Source organism: Solanum pennellii, chromosome 3 (assembly GCF_001406875.1).
Source record: "Solanum pennellii chromosome 3, SPENNV200".
NCBI classification, from domain to species: Eukaryota; Viridiplantae; Streptophyta; class Magnoliopsida; order Solanales; family Solanaceae; genus Solanum; species Solanum pennellii.
Window position 1 is genome coordinate 5,105,039 of NC_028639.1, and position 20,252 is coordinate 5,125,290.

At 32.6% G+C, this 20,252-nt stretch overlaps 2 protein-coding genes across 3 annotated transcripts; both read left to right on the plus strand.

The window, feature by feature from the left end:
* The first annotated feature begins 263 nt into the window (after positions 1-263).
* LOC107012311 lies at positions 264-7,866 on the plus strand. 2 transcript variants are annotated; one of them, XM_015212117.2, is made up of 11 exons: positions 264-430; positions 1,162-1,290; positions 2,715-2,859; positions 3,234-3,324; positions 3,911-4,120; positions 4,260-4,483; positions 4,691-4,822; positions 6,392-6,459; positions 6,566-6,627; positions 7,184-7,326; positions 7,460-7,866. In XM_015212117.2, exons 2-10 carry the CDS (start codon positions 1,169-1,171, stop codon positions 7,315-7,317), a joined length of 1,188 nt encoding a protein of 395 aa, XP_015067603.1. In that variant the 5' UTR covers positions 264-430; positions 1,162-1,168; the 3' UTR covers positions 7,318-7,326; positions 7,460-7,866. The 2 variants fall into 2 exon arrangements, with proteins under 2 accessions (XP_015067603.1, XP_027771704.1); XM_027915903.1 differs by having other exon boundaries at positions 1,162-1,285.
* A 6,061-nt stretch (positions 7,867-13,927) lies between these two features.
* Positions 13,928-20,142, plus strand: LOC107014584 (oligopeptide transporter 7-like). The gene is made up of 6 exons (XM_015214552.2): positions 13,928-14,161; positions 14,834-15,428; positions 16,879-17,448; positions 18,435-18,690; positions 19,031-19,213; positions 19,340-20,142. The coding sequence occupies exons 1-6, from the start codon at positions 14,128-14,130 to the stop codon at positions 19,952-19,954; spliced, it is 2,253 nt and encodes a 750-aa protein (XP_015070038.1). The 5' UTR covers positions 13,928-14,127; the 3' UTR covers positions 19,955-20,142.
* Positions 20,143-20,252: the final 110 nt, after the last annotated feature.

A 20,252-nucleotide genomic window follows, 5' to 3' on the forward strand; every position in this document is an offset into this window, starting at 1 on the left:
AATTTATCGATTAAATAATATTTTTATAAAATAATAAAATTTCATGGTCCAACCTATATTAATTTATAGAGATTTTACTGTAAATCGAATTGAATCATCGATAAACAACCTTACTTTTGATATTGTTTCTTCATATTAGCAAAAACTATTGATTATAACGGAACATAAAATTATTCTATTTCGAATAGTTCAAGGGTAAAAAGGGACTTTTTTCACTGGAGTCCGACCCAGGCCCAATAGATAGCTTGACCCGAGTCCTGCTCCATCTCATCCTTTGTTGTTCTGGCCGCCATTTTTGTGAATTGGAGTTTTCATGGAGATTATGGAAAAGCAGTCGTAGTTCGATTTATACAGTTTCTTTTGGTTATTGTAAAATTGAGTACAGAAACAACAATCTTTCAGCATATTACTTCGACAATTTTTTCTTCAGGTATTCCGACGAACTTCTGTTTACTGCTTTCGTTTCCTTTTACCTTTTGTTAGTGCGGCGGCCGGAGACGGAGCTAGAGTGTTAGTTTTACGGGTTTGGTTGAACATGATAGATTAGGTCCAAATTATGTATCTGTGTTTAAAATCTAGTTAATTTAACAACAAACAAACAACTAAATGTCCCGGGATTATTTTGTTGTAGTTCTGCTAAGTCAGCTTTCACTTAGGTTGAGGTAAGGTGTGCGTACACTCTATCCTACTTGGTATAACTACACTGGGTATGTTGTTGGATCTACATTAAGTATGTTAAAAATCTACTTAAATATAACAACAAACATACAACAATTTGCCCAGGGGATTATTTTGTTGTAGTTACAGCTTAGTAAGCTTTGTTATGCTTTCACTTCCGTTACTTCTTTTTGAACTGTGGTTCTTGGTTGAGGGTTTATGGGAAACAACGTCTTAATCACTATCTATGAGGTTGGGTTAATGTTTGTGTACACTATATTCTCCAAAGACCTTGCTTTGTGGAATTACAGTGGGTATGTTGTTGTTTTTGTTAGTCTAGACTGGGTAAGTTGTTGGGTCTTGGCAGGGTGGGCGTACATATACCTTACCCCTATCAATGTGGGTAGAAAGACATAGTAGGGTTTTCTATGTTTGAAGAGTTTTTTTCAAAGGAATAATGGGTTTCACTTTCTTGACTTGATAAAAGTTGTTGTCTTTTTTTAGTTTTGTGATGATGGATGTGGAAGAAACCTCAAGATTGCCTCTGCCAGATGCTTTTCTTGATTTTCTGAATCAACATGACTTGGATCCTTCTATTTATACTGCTTCCGATTCCATACCTCGTTATGTAAGGTACTTTTTGCAACTTGCAAGCATGTCTAGTGCATTAACTCATTTTTGTTATTTACATAATGTCTGTCAAATGTGATGTGACTAATAAGTAGCAAATGCCGTCAGTTACTTCATTGTATGAATTCACCTATTGCTTCCAATGACAATAAATAAGTTGGTGGTGATACTTTTTTACTTTTTGGGATAACAGTGGTGTCCAGTTCAACTTGGGTGCATTTCGACTAATTTATCGGGTTCGTACTACTTTCTATTAGTTCAAATACGGGTAATTCTGTTCACCAATGCTTAAATAGATGATACAAAATCACATAATGGATTTTTTCCATGATAATAAGTAAGGAGAATAGAGTGGTAATGCTTTTTTCTTAATGACCGTGGTCTGAGGTCCGCTTGCACACATTTTGACTAATCCAGGTACTTACTACCTCCCACCAACACAAATACTAGATAATTATGTCCACCAAGGCTCAGACAAATAGTAGAAATTACCTCACACTTCTTGCGCATGTTGGAATTTGAACCCCACTCTCTCTCATGGTTCAAACTTCATTGGTGTTGCGACATGCGCCACACCCTCGGGTGCTAGAATGGTGATACTTTTGAAGCTTATTTCTTTTCAAGTTAACCGATTAGAATTGTTACAACTTACAAAACCTGTCAGAATCAGCCATAAATGAAGTTTATGCTTACATATATCTTGATTCTGTTGAAAATTCTTTACTCCTGTTCCTTTTTTTATTTATAGAATCACATAAATCTAGTTAGCATAGCCCAACTTTTATACTAACACATATTAGAGATATGTTTACTTGTAGCAACATACTGCCTTTGGGTGTATAGCAAGCTTGCTGAAGGAAATTTGTTTGATGGAAGATTAATAATCTTAGTGTGCATTTGGTATGGAGGAAAACTCTTTGCGTTAGATTTTTTTTAACATAAAGATATCTTTTTCTTAAAAAAAAAAGAAAAATCTATTTCCACCATGTGAACTAAACTCTTTTGGATCATTTTCTAGTGTTTGGTTGTGTATAAAAGTAAATTGTCTATTGTAATCTACAGAATGTTGTATATGGTACAATGATAGTGTTTTTGTGATATGAATAAATGTAGTCAACAATGTGTACCTGTTAATTGAAGCAAGTGGAATAGTTCGGATATTTGCAAAGGAACTGATATCTGTCCAGAAATAAATTGTGTCATTTTTCTCCTGTTTGTGGAAGATATTTTTCTCAGAGAAAATACCTTCCACCAATTCAAGATGACGAAACATCGGAAAATGCTTTCAGTATGAGAAAATTTTCCAGAAGAACATCATTTTCCGCTAAACAGTCACACTCTTAGGATATTAAAGGACGTGTCTTCACAAAAATAGATGTGAGAGATCTTCCACAGACTCATGCTTGCACATTCTTTTCTTCTTGAAGGATAAAGCCTGGTTATGAGGATTTGCTTGAAGAAATTGAAAGTGATATTAGATGCAAGCTTGAAAGAGTGTGTTGGTTGCACAACTTTTATCATCTTCAACCTGATGTTCGAATTGCTAGTTCGAAGGCGTACCAAGAAGGGAAGGTGAGGAATCTTTTTAATAATGTCTCTTGGTGAATATGATACTCACGAGCCTTGAGATTATTATTCAATTTCCAGTATGTCAAAAATGCTCTTCATGACATCATTCTCTAAAGACTAGAGCAGATAAAAGTTTGTCTCCTGCTCCTACAAAAATATACTAACCCTTTTTCTCTCTCCAACACTATCTTTAATTTTTTGCTATTCCCCGCAATTGACTTGTTGGCTTTCTGGTTAGGAGAGTGTCATCTAAGCAAAATTTACCCCGTAGTGATCAGCTTTATATAGGAACATTCCTAGTCTAGCAGTTGATTGGAAAATACGATCCATTCCATTATAATTGATGATTTTGAGTAATTATTTTGTCTTTGTTCCAGATGTATGGAATTGATGCAGCATCCGGAGCTGCTGTGACAGCTTTGGACATTTCAGTAGGGGATCATGTCCTTGATCTTTGTGCTGCACCTGGTAATTCCTGACTTGAATATGGAAAAAGTAAATTTTTATTATGGCTGTTGATTTTGGCACTTGGTCACCTCACATGTTACTAAGAATTTTGATTCAGGGCACAGTGTTAGCAAGAGGTACCTACCTTATTATGAATCTGTCAAGAGTATAATAACCTAGTGCTTCAAACATTTTACTACGATAATAGCCTAGGCGACAAAGAGGAGGTTCTAAGTGGTTAAGAAGTGATCTCGTGCTTTGGATGTTAAGAGATCTTGAGAATAAGTGAATGTCTTTAAAAGTATATTATTGAACAAATAATATTGTATTCGTTAAAATAACTAAAATTCCCGGATCTAATCTTTTTTTTTGACAAGTGCTGGATATGGGCCGGAGAAGGCCATAGCTAAATGAAGTATGTACTATATAGATATGAATTATTCCTAGGCTTTTCTGTTCAAGTGTAAAAACTGAAGATTCCTTGACCTCTTTAATTTATCTGTAGAACCACATGTTTTTCTGAAGCTTTTGAACTTCCAAGTACACCCTGTATAGACTTCTGATACAGCATTCCAATTTGTAACTCATTTTTGATATCTTCTTTTAGGTGCTAAACTTTGTATGATGTTGGACATTCTTGGCAGTTCGGGTTCTGTGACTGGTGTTGACATTGCAAAACATCGATTAGCGGCCTGTAGAACCATGCTACAGAAATATAGTCTTGGTGGTCATTGTCGTCTTTTTGTTGCTGATGGAACCAGCTTTTCTCATCTCCCTGTCAGGGTCCATTCAGGCTCTCCATTGCAAAATGAAAATGGTAAAATGATTATCATTTAATAACCTTTAGTTGCAGATGCTTCTTTGTTTCTTAATGATTTTTGCTAAGTCTTTTTGGTCACAGTCTTACTCCAAAGTATTTCGTTTTTCTATTAATCTAGCGGATGAATTTGCTTCAGGAGAAAAATTTGAAGTGTATGGGGAGTGGAAGTCCCGCAGACCATGGAAAGAAAGGAAGAAGGAAGCTATAGCTAGAGAAAAAGGTGTCTCCAAGCTATTCTCACCAACTCAAGAACCAGAGCTTATATTTTATGGCCGGTATTCTGGGGTGGTTGGGATGAGAAAAAATGAATTATATCAAAAGATGCCTATCAGTGAGGTTTTACAGCTTGGCTACGACAAGGTACACCAAAGTTCCGAACCTCCAGATGTTTTCTGTTAACCTTAATTTGTTTTTTCCCTGACTTAAAGGCTTATTTTCCTTTTCTAAAAACTTCATCCTCATCAAGTCAAGATTATTGTTTTGGTTCCTATTCAACAGTATGAACGGCTTTAAGATATTTTCTTATATTTTCCTAAATAACTACTGACTAGTTCGAGTTTAAGTCAGGTTCTTGTGGATGCAGAATGTACCCATGATGGTTCTATTAAGCATGTTCAGAAATTTGAGCAATGGGGCTGGACAACCTTCCAGCGCCGTGTGCTAGATGCAGAAAGAACCGATGATCTTACTATCCTTCAGGTGCTGAAGTTAGCTTGTTTTCCCAGACCTACATATATATTTTGCCTTGAAAATACTCTGCCAATTTTTGCAGCTGATACAGCTACTGATTAACAACAGATATTGGCTAATAGCTTGTAAAAATTAGTATAATTTGGATAATTATGCTTGGTTCGTGGCAAGTAGTAGTTTGAAACTATTTATATAATTTATGTCTAACCTCCTTAATGATAATTGCCTTGTTACTAGAAAATAGTAAAATGAAGTATAACAGTATTTCAGATGAATAGGCATATCAAGAATTTCATGGCACACCTTCAACTTACTGAGGGGACCCTAGATAGGAAGGAATGAAGGTCGAGGGTTAGGATAGAAGGGTGGTAGGTAGCCGATTGTTGTAGTACTTTTATGCGGGAGAGGCTAGGGGTTGTCTTGTTTCATCTTCTCCTTAATTGTTAGTCTTCTCCTTACTTCATTTGCTTTGTTTATCTTGCTATTTTGCGGTCGTTATTTTTTGTCTACTCTGATTACACTTCTTAAGCTGTGGGTCTATCGAAAACAACTTCTCTACCCCACAAAGTTAGGGTAAGGTCTGCGTACATCTTACTTGCCCAGTTGGCCTAGATCCCATTTGTGGGAATACACTGGGTATGTTTTTGTTGTAAAAAAACATGAGAATGTACAGATGCAACTTTGTACCCGTTTGTGTATTTTGCTGGTTTTCTAATTTCTTGTTAAATGTCTGTTGTCTGGATCACATATATACTATACTCGAGGCTTTAGATAATTGCATCTTACTCAAGAATAGTATCCAACTCTCAAAAAGCACGAACATACCCATAATGACAAGATGTGAGTGTGCTATTGATTCTAGATCTAACATGTGTGTTATTTGTGGAGACTTTTTAAAGAAAAGGCCATGGAAAGAATTTCAAAAGCAATGTCTCGAATCACTAGATCTTATCTGGCATGCATATTGTTGCGTGATAAGGAAAAAAAAGACATCTCAAAGCTTATTGCTCTTCAATATTTTTAGAACCCAGAATCACAATTAGGTAAATCAAAATGAATTTAGTAAGTCACGTCCAAGTTTTTGCCATTAATTTAGATGTTTGTTCCAGGTCTTAGTAGCACGTTCGACTGGAAGTCTGGAACTTCAGTTTGGAGATGATTTTTATTGTGGGCTGCTAGGGTTAGTTGGTACTCTTTAATTAGGAAAGGCTATAGAAGAGTGTCCAGTCTCAAGCTGCAAATTTTCTTAATTCAGAGAAGTTGGTGACTGGGTTCTATCATCACAAAAAATTTAGCTTGTTTCTTGGAAATGTGGTAGGGAAGATTCTGCAGCTCTATAGTTTTGCATGTAACACTTGTTACTTCTGGAGGATGGGCATAATCTCTCTTCTACTCCAGCTTTAGTGTCCTCAAAATAATTTCTCATGAATAGATGAATCTTTCTAAATTCAGCGACATGTAGTTAAATTTCCATGTTTTAGTGAAGTTTTCTGATTTCCTCATTCAAAGTTCCTCTCCTTGCTCAAGTTTGTTTTTTCCTAATATCTTTGCACACAATAATTTATCCGTTTCTTGCAGCTGCAACTTCTAACTAATGGATTCAGATTGCTCAGAGTTGGGGGAGCCCTTGTCTATAGCACTTGCAGGTTTCCGTCCATCTGCTTGTAATCCCATGGCTACAGATCCTCTTTTGTTTCCATGCTATTGATACTCATAAATCCTTTTCGTTGTTTGTGTGGGTGTACCAAATAGTTTAACCTTTGCTCAGAACGAAGATGTGGTCGAGCGGTTCCTTTCGGAGAACACATCTGCAGGTAAAATTTTACTTTTGTAATAAATCTAGAAACTGATAGCTTGCTTGTAATTTCACAAGCTGGGTGCCAGATATGATCACATATGTGGTCAAAGTTGTTCATTATCCATTGCATATATACCTATAGTGAAGTTGCTTCAGCTGCTGTTTTGAAAGTTATACTTGAACCATTTGGAAATAAACAGCCTCTTGCAGAAATGCAGGGTAAGGCTGCATATAATAGACCATTGTGGTCCAGCCGAACCCTGTGCATAGCAGGAGCTTAGTGTACCGGGCTGCTCCTTTTTATCACCTGGCTAGGGACTTCTAAGTTAACTGGTTTGAGGGGGTTGGCAGAGGCCGTAAATGTAAGTAAAAGTTTAACAAAAGTCTTGCACAAGACGGGTTTTATTCAGCTGCATTTTAAATCATCATAAGAGTTCACACGAATTGCGTGAAATACACCGTTGATTCATAGTCCTTGCGAATACAGGCTTTCCTCATCTCTGACACTTTACCGTCTACCAGCTCCCTGTTTTTTGTTGTATTGTGCAGTCAGTTTTCTTATTTATTTTCAGAATTGCTGGAGATTACTGCTGCCAAAAATTGGCCATGCAAGAGTGGTCGAATACAGAAAACCTTACGATTTGATCCTTTGACATCTTGTACAAGCGGACTCTTTGTTGCTAAGTTCACAAAATTGGCCATTTAGTCGAAAGAGGTTTGTTCTCTAAACCCTTCCATATCCTAGCTCGAACATCATAGTTGGCTGGCAAATTTAGTATTCAGTTGTGCAAAAACTCCTCCTCCATGTTAGTTTAGCATAAACCATTTATCTAGAATAATTTGAACAGGATCAGTTTTGAGATTGTGCTGATGGTGAAATACTCATTGAAAGCATTCAATGTCCAAAACCCTCACGTTCAACTAAATCTGGATTCGCGCCATTTAAGTCACACCACGAAGGAATTGGATTACTCGAAAAACTTCTATGTATATGATAATCCCTGTTTTGCACACTTTGTAGATGGAAATAGCTTGTTTCTTTTCCATGGATGGAAAGGAAAATCTATTTGCATCAAAAGTTTTGTAGTACAAATTTTTGTAAAATATTTATGTGAATGAGGTAAAGATACTATAACAGTTGTTTTGTACTTGAAAAGTATAAACATGAACACCCAAAAATGTGTACCAGAAGTGAATTTAGAATTTAGACTAGTGGTTCAGTTTTTAAAAGAATCTCCATTTCTTTTTCTTCGAATCGAATCTACACAATTTTTTTATATTTTCTTCGGGTTGCTAATGCGTTGAATCTATTATATTTTTAAAGTTATGAGTTCATATCTACTATGTGTTGTACTTTATTGAATTTTTATATGTTCATGCTCCACGTTGAGAATATTGGGTTCAAATGAACTCGATATTATAACGATTGATCAGTCACTGATGTGTACTATATTTTTGAAGAATAAACCATCTGTGAGAAACTAATTAGCAGTTATTATTTTTTTTTTTAAAAAAAGTAAATTTAGCTCTAGCAGTTTGAACCATGTTATAGCCTAGAAGAAATTAACTGTTATATCTAAAATAAGGTATATGATAAGATTTGCGTATCCGTTACGCTCTTATAGATTCACTCACAGATTATACTGATTATACTATTAGTTGTATCTTACCGCATAAAAAATAGTATATACATGTGACGTAACAGATAACGCTCAAAAAGTAAAACATGACAACTGATATTTTAACATAAAAGATAGAGAGAAAATAGTGGTAAATAAATTATAAATGCTATAATCGATTTAAGTCACCCATTAATTAAAGGGAAAATTGTATATAATAGCAAACTAATAACCTAAAATAAATGGAATAGCTAGGGTTTGATTTAATTGTGCTCCATAGCAAACGTTAGCTAAAATTTGCCAGCGTCTCTCTCCCAGAAATCTCGCTCACCACTCTCCATTCTCGCTCGCCTCTCTCGCTTTATACACAGAAGTGTATAATTCTGTTTCTGTTTTGTATAAAGCGAGAGAAAATTGTATATACACATGCAAAAATATATATCTTCGTGTTCTACACTTAATTATACAATTTACAAACATTTTACTTCAAATATTGCAGAGAAAAAGGTCAACGAATTATACAATTGCGAATTATACAATTGCAGTGAAATACAATTTTCTCTAGCTTTATACAACAGAAGTGTATATATTGTGTTTCTGTTTTTGTATAACGCGAGAGAAAAACATATATCTTCTTGCTATACACTTAATTTGCAGCGAAATAGGCAGTGAATTATACAATTGTGCATTATACAATTGCAGTGAAATAGAATAGCAAATTATACAATTGCAGCGAAATAGGCCAGCGAATTATACAATATAGGCCAGCGAATTATACACTTGTATATGTATAGCGAATTATACAGTTTTATGTTTGCTATGGAGCGCAATTATGCAAAGTTTGCTATAGCATACAAATATGAATTTTTTGTTTGCTATATGTGAAAGTTGCCCTTAATTAAACTACATTAATTATCTAAACAATGTATTTAACGTATACATGGGCAAAGCTAAGTTGAGTGAAGGGAGATTGATTGAATATCGTTTGTTAAAAAATATTACGCGAATTAAACAAAAATACATATATTATATACTACTTCCGTCCCTATTTAATTGTTCACTTTAGAAATGAAACAAATATTAAGATAGCAATAATTAACATAGCGAAGTTATAATTTTACTCTTATTAATTATGGTTTTATGGTTTCAAAAAATGGTGAATTAAAACTTGAAAATTTTCAAGAAGTTTAAATGAGGATATAATAGAAAAATATTTTTTGTTCTTTCTTGATTTGTCAAAATGAACAAGTAAATAGGAACAACTAAAACAAGAAATATGGATAAGTAAATAGGGACAGAGAGAATACTTAAACATTTACGTAATTTTTTTTTTGGGAAAAAGTAACAAAAGAATTTCAAAAATTGCTTTTTAGAGTTATTTTTCTAAATCCCCTCGTATAAAATGAGAAAAAAGGTCAAAAAGTTAATCAACATCTAATTAAACGGTAAAAAAAAGAAGAAGAAAAAAAGAAGCCATAATAGACAGTCATGCTAAAATAGAGATGAATTTATCAGTTACAAGTTCGACATAATTCAATAATTTTATCTAAGACTAATACTTATCTTAAGAAATCCATTAAATATGTATAGATAATCTATAACTTAAAATTCTGATTCCATCTTTCGAAAATATCAAATGTTCTATATACTCCTCAAACTAGCTTTCCTTAAATTATGACTATTACACGCGATTCTAAAACACTTGAGTCAATTATTATTTTTTATCGATAACCTAAGATCAATCAATCAAATATTGATTAATACGTAATCGATCGAACACTACTCCGATCTTTGCCTTTGTAAACTTTGATCCTCATAGAATCTCTTAATAAATTCCTCAGCTCTTTGCTCTAAACTTTGCCTTTCCTCAAAAGTAGCTTCATCTTCTTCTTCTTCATCATCATAATTTCTCCAATATTTTTTTCCATATTCCAATTTTTCTTGGAAAAAAATATTTTGTCTTTTTTGAACTTTTTTTCTTTCATTTTCATGATATTGACAATTACATTCATAAAGACTCAATGTTGATGAGTAACAATTAGTAGAAGGGATTTTTTTTGTAATTCTTTTGCTTTTGGAAGGATTATTTGATGAGGAAATGAAGAAAATACTAGAGATTTTCTTAATAATTTTGAACAATTTGTGGGATTTATTTCTTGAAGGGAAAGACATATTGTGTAGAGAAAAAAAAAACAAACTTTGAAACGCATGCAATATTCTTTAACAAAATTGTGAATAAATGTTAGTGTATAAGTTATTAGATTTAAATAAGGAACATTTAATTAGGGTTTTTAATTAATAAGGGAATTGATATAATTTCGTATCTTAAAGTTTCATTAGTTAAATTCATTTCCATATAAGTATGTTAGTGGATTAAAAGTTTTTCTCATGAGGTATGAAAAAAAAATCACTATCTTATTTATTTATGTGTCATATATAATGAATTAAAATAAAAATAAATTTATTATATAAAAAGTAAATATATCAAAATTATTGTATTATATTTATTAAATTCCTAAAAAAACAAATTATCATGCATAAAGTATAATTGTGATTCAATGTAATATACTTTTTTGTTAAAATATATATTGTAAAATAAATTCAAGAATGCAATGATTCATTATAAAAATAAATTCATTATATATAATGTTTGTTATTTTTTAATAATAAAATATTATCAATTATGTCTTTACTAAAAAAAGTTTAAGTATGATCGTAAGAGAATAAATTATATTACTATATCAGCAAGATAAGAAATTTCGTAAAAACTATATCCACAAATAACTTCTCATCTAAAAGGTGTCATAGAATCAAAAATGACACATCAAATACGTAAATCATTATGTGAGTACAAAAGAGATCATTAATCCACATCCACTCAAAAAGATTTGCAATAAAAAAAACAACTAGATTTAAATTTTAAGAAAAAGCAAAACACTATAAAATCATATTTTACTAAAATATCGTAGATATATTATTTTTATTAAATCATTATGTGAGTACAAAAGAGATCATTAATTCACATCCACTCAAAAAGATTTGCAATAAAAGAAACAATTAGATTTAAATTTTAAGAAAAAGCAAAACGCTATAAAATCATATTTTACTAAAATATCGTAGATATATTCGTACTTTTAAAAAATGATTAATTATATTATTTATATAGGATTTTCTAGAAATACATTATTTTATCGAAAAGAGTGAATTTTTATTGACCCAAGTAAGGAATAGAGGAAAATATTCTATTACACAGATTCTTAATTTAGTGAATTTTTACTGTATATACAAATATATGGTAAACGCTTATTCGCATTTAGTCGGAGGCGGAGCGAGAGTTTTAGGTATCATGAATTCAATAGCTTTTGTTTGCTATGTATTCTATCATAAAAATGTATTGAATATATGCACAAATTATTAATCAAAATGTATATATACATTGATATTTTAACTATGTTGGTAAATGTTTTGTCCGTAATTTTTCCTTAAATTTAAAACCTAATAACTTGAAAAGAATGAAATTTCGAACTCATAAAGTTTATATCCCTTTTTGCCTATTGTATTCGGTATTTAGATCGAGCCATATATTCTATTATGATCAAATAAAAACATTAGGTTAAAACATATATTAATTAACAAATATTATGTTAAACTATATCTTAATTAACTATGATCTAACGTTAAAAATATATATCATACATTCATTAGGTTTAATATAAAATAACATCGAGTTAACCTAGGAAAGTGATATACTTTGTATCTTCGATAAGACAAATTTTGATTACCTTTCCATCAATTTTTTAGATAAAGGACACTTTTTTTTAATCTTTATTCGTAATTAAATATTTGTAAATTGAAATATTTTTGATGAGGTACAAAAAAAAAAAAAACGTAAAAATGCCATAGAACTTTTAAATATTTCTATATGTTATATCCGAATTTATAAGTTAATCCAGATTATCAATCACTACTATTATTTATATAAAGACTAGTCAAGAGTACGTACTTTGTAGGTGTATATCGCGTTATTAATACTAAATGTATAAAATAAGTAAATTATTATATATTCCTCTAACTAGCTTTTCTTAGAATACTTGTTATTAGGGAGCACTTGAATCAACACTATTTTTTTCTTTGAATAACCTTAGGCCAATCAATCGAATATTGATTAATTCATAATTAATCGAACACTATTTCAAATTTTATCTTTGTAAATTTTGATCCTCATAATTTTGAATAATTTGCGGGATTTATTATGAAAAGACATATTGTGTAGACAACCAAAAAAAAAAAAAACTTTGAAAAGCATGAAATAAATATTCTTTGATAAAATTGTGAATAAATATTAATGTACATATCATATTTAAATAAGGAATATTTAGTTCAGATTTTTAATTAATTAGGGAAGTAATATAATTTTGTATTTTCGAGTTTCATTAGTTAGATTCATTTGCATATAAATAATATCTTTGTGGAGTAAAAAGTTTTTCTGATGAGATAGGAAAAAAATTATATCTCACAAATTTATGTATTATATTTATAGAATTTACATAGAAAATAAATTTTTAGATAAAAAGTACAATAAATATATCAAAATTATCGTATTTTACTAAATTATGTATCATATTTATTGAATTTCTATTAAAAGAAATCATTATACATAGATTATAATTATTTTTTGCTAAATTATTCATTGTAAAATAAATTCAAGGATTTAATGATTTATGTAGAAATAAATTTCTTATATATAATGTTCATTATTTTTTAATAATCAAATATTATTCATTATATTTTTACTAAAAATATTCAATGTATAATTGTGAGAAAATAAACTATATAAGCAAGGTAGGAAATTTCTTGAAACTATATCCGAAAATGTCTTTTTATTTAGAGAAGATTATTAATTACCAAGTATTAATTAAATAAAGTTTTACTATATATACAAAAATATAGTAAAAACTTCTTCGCATTTGATCAGAGGCTGAGCAAGACTATTAGATACGAATTCGATTGAATTCATTAGCTTTTGTTAACTATGTATTCTATTATAAAAATGAATTGAATAGATGTACATATTAAATACATTGATATTTCAGCTACATTGTAAATTGGTTAGTTTCGTAATTTTCCTTTACTAATTTAAAACCTAATAAATTAAAAAGAATAAAATGTAGAATTCATAAAATTCAAATACATTCTTTGCCTATATATTCGATATTTAGACCGAATCATATACTTTATTATGATCAAATAAAAATATATTCGTGAAATATTAAATTCGACATGAAATCATAAACATTTAGGAGTGCGTTGATCAAAGAAAGAAAAGGTCCTACTTAAAAACATGTCAAACATATGTTAAAAGAACAAAATGTATATGCACCCGCATGTAGTCCAGGTTCATTTCCATTTTTAATTGTCATAATTTTCTTTGTTAGAATCAAATTATAAGTACTTCGATTTATATTATACCATATATTTTTCATTATTTTAATATAAAAAGAATTATAATTTATGATACTTTTCGTATAATTTTATAAATATCTAAAATATTTTATTTAAAATATCAAATTAATCTAATCTAATTTAACTTTAAAAATTAATCATTTTTAACTTTCGAAAATCGAAACACTGACAAATAAAAATAGACAGAGATACTACTTTATTTGCTAGTTGACTAATATAAAAACATTATCCATATTCACGCCAAAAATTTCTACAATAAAATTACGCCATTGCTGAGTCTTCAAACAATATTGATTATATTCTATTGGTAGATTCTGTACGAATTTATAACATAAATTCGACTGAATAACTCTCGTATTTGATAGATTGGAAACGTTCTGAAGCTCAAATGAAAAGCTCAACCTAATACGAAGAATATACGAAAGAGGAGAAACATGATTGAGACTGAAGAAATCTCAGCTCCACTTAGTAAGCATTTCCACAAATTCTACTACTTCGTTGTATAGACAGAGGTAGATTCAGAATTTTGAGTTTATGAATTCGAATAAAATGTAACTTATTGGGGTTTTTGAATAAATTTTTTAATGCAAATATGCGATTTTGAATAAAACTATTGAGTTCTGTTAATCCGTTGAGTTTCTGAGTTTTGGATTCTCGATGGATTTCGTTAACACAAATATGTGATTTTGAATAAAGCTATTGAGTTCGGTTGAATCTGTTGAGTTTCTGAGTTTTGGATTCTCGATGGATTTCGTTAACACAAATATGTGATTTTGAATAAAGCTATTGAGTTCGGTTGAATCTGTTGAGTTTCTGAGTTTTGGATTCTCGATGGATTTCGTTAACACAAATATGTGATTTTGAATAAAGCTATTGAGTTCGGTTGAATCTGTTGAGTTTCTGAGTTTTGGATTCTCGATGGATTTCGTTAACACAAATATGTGATTTTGATCAAAGTTATTGAGTTATAGCCCTGTCTATAGGCGGATTTAGGATTCAAGTTTTATGATTATGAATCTATTACACTTTTTTGAAATTGTTGATTCGATAATATTTATTGAGAATGATTCAGTTGAATCCATTGATGAATGCTGTATTCATATTGTGTGGTTTAGTTTTACTTACCTGCAAATGTTGCAGTTGATAAGCAGAACCAGAAGGAGATATCTTCAAACTACAGCGATGATGTTTCGAGCAGTTCTCAATCTGAAAATTCACCGATTGAGCAAGTGGCCCTTACAGTTCCGATCACCGACGTATCAACACTTCCGGTTGTTACATTCCGAATGTGGACACTCGGAACCCTAGCTTGTATTCTCCTCTCATTTCTCAACCAATTTTTCTGGTTCCGCCGTGAGCCTCTATCAATCAGCTCAATTTCAGCTCAAATCGCGGTGGTTCCATTAGGTCATCTCATGGCTATGGCGATCCCAAATCGAGTGTTCTTCAAAGGGAGAAAATTCGAATTCACGATGAATCCAGGACCGTTTAATGTGAAAGAGCATGTATTGATTACGATTTTCGCGAACTCCGGCGCCGGAAATCCGTACGCGATTCATATCGTCAGTGCGGTCAAGGTTTTCTACAAGAGGACGTTGACTTTCTGGGTTTCGTTGATCGTGGTTCTCACGACGCAGGTATTGGGCTTTGGATGGGCCGGGCTTTTTCGGAAGTATTTGGTGGAGCCCGCTGCTATGTGGTGGCCCCACAATCTTGTTCAAGTTTCTCTTTTCAGGTACATAACAATCCACGCTAAGCTATCATATGGACTTCCTTTATCTTTTGTGATATTAGCTGGGCTTCTGCCACGTGGCAGAACAGGCAGGTAGTGTAATCTTGTCTATGGGTCGGGTTGAGAGTTTGGGTCCATGTCAGGTGTAGGGTCGGGTTGATCGTTGAGTTAGGATCAAAGATCTATTTAGAATATAAAGTTAAAAAAGAGTTTTTCGAAAATGTTATTTTACTTTATTTTTTTGTGTAGAAATAATATTTTTTTAAAAATATATTAGAAGAAATAAATTATTCGAAAAAATATTTTTCAAAATATTCTAAGTCAATCAAGCATGTGAAATTATAAAATATTTTTTTGGTAGTTCCTACACCTTAGATGGATAATAGGAGTAGATTCATATTTAATCCACTTTTAACATAATTACACATCCCATTTAAAAGGGGTCGTGTGGGATGCAGGAGCGGACCCATGTGAGTTCGAGGTTTTACTCGAATTTTCTCGATAAAAAGTTACGCGATATATATAAGATAAATTTTCTGTATTTACGTAGATATTTATATTTTGAATCTCCTCAATGATAAATAAAAACTTATAGTTCAGGTATCCTTGAAGTTAAGAGTTCAAATCCTGTGTTAGATATATTAGCCTGGTGTATTATTAGTATCTTGTTTGATACTCTTATCTAATCTATGTAACTAATGCATTAATTAGCATTAGTCACTCTATTGTGTATTGAGCTGTGTATTACTAAATATCATGAATTTTTTGGTATCAGCAATGCAATGGTTTTAATGCATGCATTAGCTCAATTAAAGATTCAATTGCCCCTTAATCCCCTTTTACATCTTATCTTTGTAAAAAAATTTTTATGCAATGCATATTATTTTTTAATCATCAAACCAAACAATGAATAAAAATAATCTAGTATAATTAATGCAAGTATAATCAATACATGCATTGCTAAATGCTAAAATATACATTACTAAACACTCTATTTGGTATTATTCTTATACACTCTACCAAACGGCTAATAGTGTTAATGACTTAAAAAAAGTAATTTTTTTCTGGTCACAAGGGGAGTGATCAAGATTGCCCATGATTAGGTTGGTCACCTACATTACACTTAGGACTTAGGAGGATACCATATCCAAGTGGTCGAATCTGCCTCATAGTTTGTGATAACAAGGGGTTGAATTTGTATGGTATGAATAAGGGTCATTGAAGAGCTTGTCTCCCCTCCAATTGTAGGAGGATCAACAATATCCCGCTTACAGTCTATGTAATTCAATCTTTCCATATACTGGATGGTGGCGTGGTGGAGGAACTTGAATAAATCTTTAAGGTCAAGTAGTTGAAATATGTAGTATTTAGGAGAGAATTGTAAACAAATAAATGCTGTTTTGTGGTTGTTATGATTACTATGCTTATTGTGGTTTTCATTTCTATATGGCAGGGCCCTTCATGAAAAAGAAGAAAGAGCCAAGAACGAATTGACACGAAACCAGTTCTTCCTCATTGCCTTTTTATGTAGCTTTGCTTACTATGTCTTTCCAGGTTACCTTTTCCCAATGCTAAGTTCCCTTTCATGGTTATGTTGGATATTCCCAGCTTCTGTCCTTGCCCAACAGTTGGGTTCTGGGCTTCATGGTCTTGGAATGGGTGCCATTGGACTCGATTGGTCTAGTATATCATCCTATCTCGGAAGCCCACTAGCTAGTCCATGGTTCGCAACTGCAAACATTGCTGCTGGATATTTTCTCATTATGTATGTTGTTACACCTATTATGTACTGGTCCAATGTGTACAAAGCCAAAACCTTCCCAATATTCTCAGACGGCCTCTTCACATCAGATGGTCAAACATACAACATTTCAGCCATTATCGATCAAAATTTCCATATTGATTTCAATGCATATGATCGCGAGGGCCCTCTCTACCTCAGCACTTTCTTTTCAATGACTTATGCATTCAGTTTTGCTTGCCTCAGTGCCACAGTTGTTCATGTCTTCCTCTTCCATGGACGGTAAGTTGCAATCTTGGACAATTGATAATACTCACAGGTTTGATCATGCCTATTTATGTGCATCTCTGTATCTGTATCTCTTTGTCTATATACTAATCTATATGTCTGAGTCTCTTATTCTGAATTTTCTACAATGCTTTAATGTGTTTTTGATGCAACTTGCTTCACATCTAAACTGTCACTAAAGATTAAAAGGATCCTCAGGAATAGCTTAGTATGTAGGTTGTTAACTTGTTTTACACTAAACAACTAAAATAGTTACAGATTTCGCCAAAGATAATATTCACGATATACTGATTCTATGTTAAAACATTTAAATCAGAAAGAATCAGAGAGGATCACTATATTCAATTTGTGATTAAAAATAATTTATAAGTGACATACCAATCAAAAAGTGATTTGCAAGTGATATGTGTGCTTTCTACTGGAAAAAGATTTTGTCCAAGGCAAAAGTTGAGTTGATAGGTATAATTTTAGACCATGTGATATTCAAAGGCTGCTGCTGATCGACTGAATTGTGTAAGTATGATAAGTTTCACCATTTCTGTAGATCTGATACTCCATGCAAATCTTAGCTGCACTATGGTGTTACATTAAAAGTGAAGTGGGTGACCAGAAAGAAGTGAAAACTAATAGGGGTGGGAAAAAAAAGATAAATGCTACTTTCTTAGGATACATTAGTAAAACAAAAACTTGCTAAAAATAGCTTTCAACACATGAATGCTCAGGTATTTGTAATAGGTCTTTTTATGTGATTAGAAAAAGGGATTCCCTGAATTCTTCACTAAATGATTTTCGTTCTCTCCTCATCTTGTTGAGGGAAGTACAAAGGAAACAAATTCTCCGTGTTCCTAATGTGGAGAAAACAAAGACAAGTGGAACTTTGCATTGTTATACTCTTTGTGTTCCGTATTTGAGTATTGAGCTAGTTTTAGCTTTAGTTCACCTGGCAGCAAATAATCAACTCATTGGCTTTTGATATGTAGAGACCTGTGGCAGCTGAGCAAGTCTGCTTTCCAAGAGAAGAAAATGGATATCCACACAAAGCTCATGAGAAAATACAAGCAAGTTCCTGAATGGTGGTTCTTAAGCATTCTTCTTGTAAATATTGCTGCTACTGTGTTTATATGTGAATATTACAAAACACAGCTCCAATTACCATGGTGGGGTGTCTTACTGGCGTGTGGACTTGCATTCTTTTTCACCCTTCCTGTTGGAGTCATCACTGCTACCACAAACCAAGTAATGTGCTATATTCTGTTTCACAGCTGTTTGCAATCATCCATACTTTTGTTGATCGCATCCTACCCAATGGTTTATTCCATTAGAAATACTGATATATTGCCATACATTAGCTGAGACTAGTACTTGAGTTAGTAATAAAACTGGCATAATTTTTCAGGTAATACATTGGTATCTGTTTTCTGCATTCTAGTTGATATTGGATTTTGCATACTCTAGATGAGAGCATCTGGATTTTGCGCAATGCAGTCTTAGATGAGGATGATATACAAGCTATCTTCTATTCAAAGGCCACATAAACTTCTTTCTTGTTCTAACTTTCCATTTTCTCTTTGCACAGACTCCTGGTTTGAATGTGATAACGGAGTACATAATTGGCTACTTGTACCCCGGTTATCCAGTAGCTAACATGTGCTTTAAGGTGTACGGTTACATCAGCATGAAGCAGGGATTAACCTTTTTACAAGACTTAAAGCTTGGGCATTACATGAAGATTCCTCCAAGAGCAATGTTTATGGCTCAGGTTGGATTTTCTTTTCCTTCTGCATCTGTAAATCCCTACATGCCGGCACATGAAACTATCTCGGGTGCCTGGTTGAATGAATAGTCCTACAAGCTGTAATCTTTGAGCTTTGAACTCTTTAATCAGGTTGCTGGAACGTTGATATCAGCTTTAGTGCATCTTGGAACAGCATGGTGGCTCATAGACACTGTCCCGGATATTTGTGACAGGGCTTTGCTTCCTCCTGGAAGTCCGTGGACATGCCCAGGCGATCATGTATTTTATGATGCCTCGGTCATCTGGGGTTTGATTGGGCCACAGAGAATTTTCGGAAACCTTGGCCATTACTCTGCCCTTAACTGGTCTTTCTTATTTGGAGCTATGGCTCCTGTCATTGTTTGGATCGCGCACAAGACATTCCCTAGTCAGCAGTGGATCAGGTTAATCACAGTGCCAGTACTATTAGCTGGTATAATCAATATGCCACCAGCTACTTCCGTCAACTACAACAGTTGGATCATCATAGCTTTTCTCTCCGGATTTGTTGTTTATAGATACAATCAGAAGTTATGGAGTCGTCACAATTATGTTTTATCTGGCGCGTTAGATGCTGGATTAGCATTCATGGGGGTGTTGTTGTATTTATGCTTGGGAATGGAGCATGTTAGGCTTAACTGGTGGGGAAGTGATGCAGATCAATGCCCATTGGCTAAATGTCCAACTGCTGAAGGGGTTGTGGTTAAAGGCTGCCCAGTTTTTTAGATGTGCCTGGACTTATTCAAGGGGTGTGATTATTCTTTTGGTGTATATGTTTGTAAATGGATGTAGATTAGTAGTTCATGCATTTTTTAAACAAATTCATCATTGTAAGGATTGTGCAACTTTTCATCCTTTCATTTTTCATTACAAAATTGATGGAAATGGTATTTGACTATTCTTAGATTGCTCCGCATTTTTATTCTCATTGTCATAACTATAAACGAGACGAGTCATCACTCATCAACTCGTGTTAACTATATTCATGTCCTTTGTATGCAGGACGTAACAAAACTCTTTCTAC

Excerpts from the sequence above, each read along its gene's own strand:
- LOC107012311 (XM_015212117.2), top strand. The coding sequence starts at position 1,169 with ATGATGGATGTGGAAGAAACCTCAAGATTGCCTCTGCCAGATGCTTTT. Across the intron at positions 3,325-3,910 it reads TGATCTTTGTGCTGCACCTG|GTGCTAAACTTTGTATGATG; the intron begins GTAATTCCTGAC and ends ATCTTCTTTTAG. Across the intron at positions 6,460-6,565 it reads CTTGTCTATAGCACTTGCAG|TTTAACCTTTGCTCAGAACG; the intron begins GTTTCCGTCCAT and ends TGTACCAAATAG.
- LOC107014584 (XM_015214552.2), top strand. The coding sequence starts at position 14,128 with ATGATTGAGACTGAAGAAATCTCAGCTCCACTTA. Across the intron at positions 14,162-14,833 it reads AGAAATCTCAGCTCCACTTA|TTGATAAGCAGAACCAGAAG; the intron begins GTAAGCATTTCC and ends CAAATGTTGCAG. Across the intron at positions 17,449-18,434 it reads GTCTTCCTCTTCCATGGACG|AGACCTGTGGCAGCTGAGCA; the intron begins GTAAGTTGCAAT and ends TTTGATATGTAG.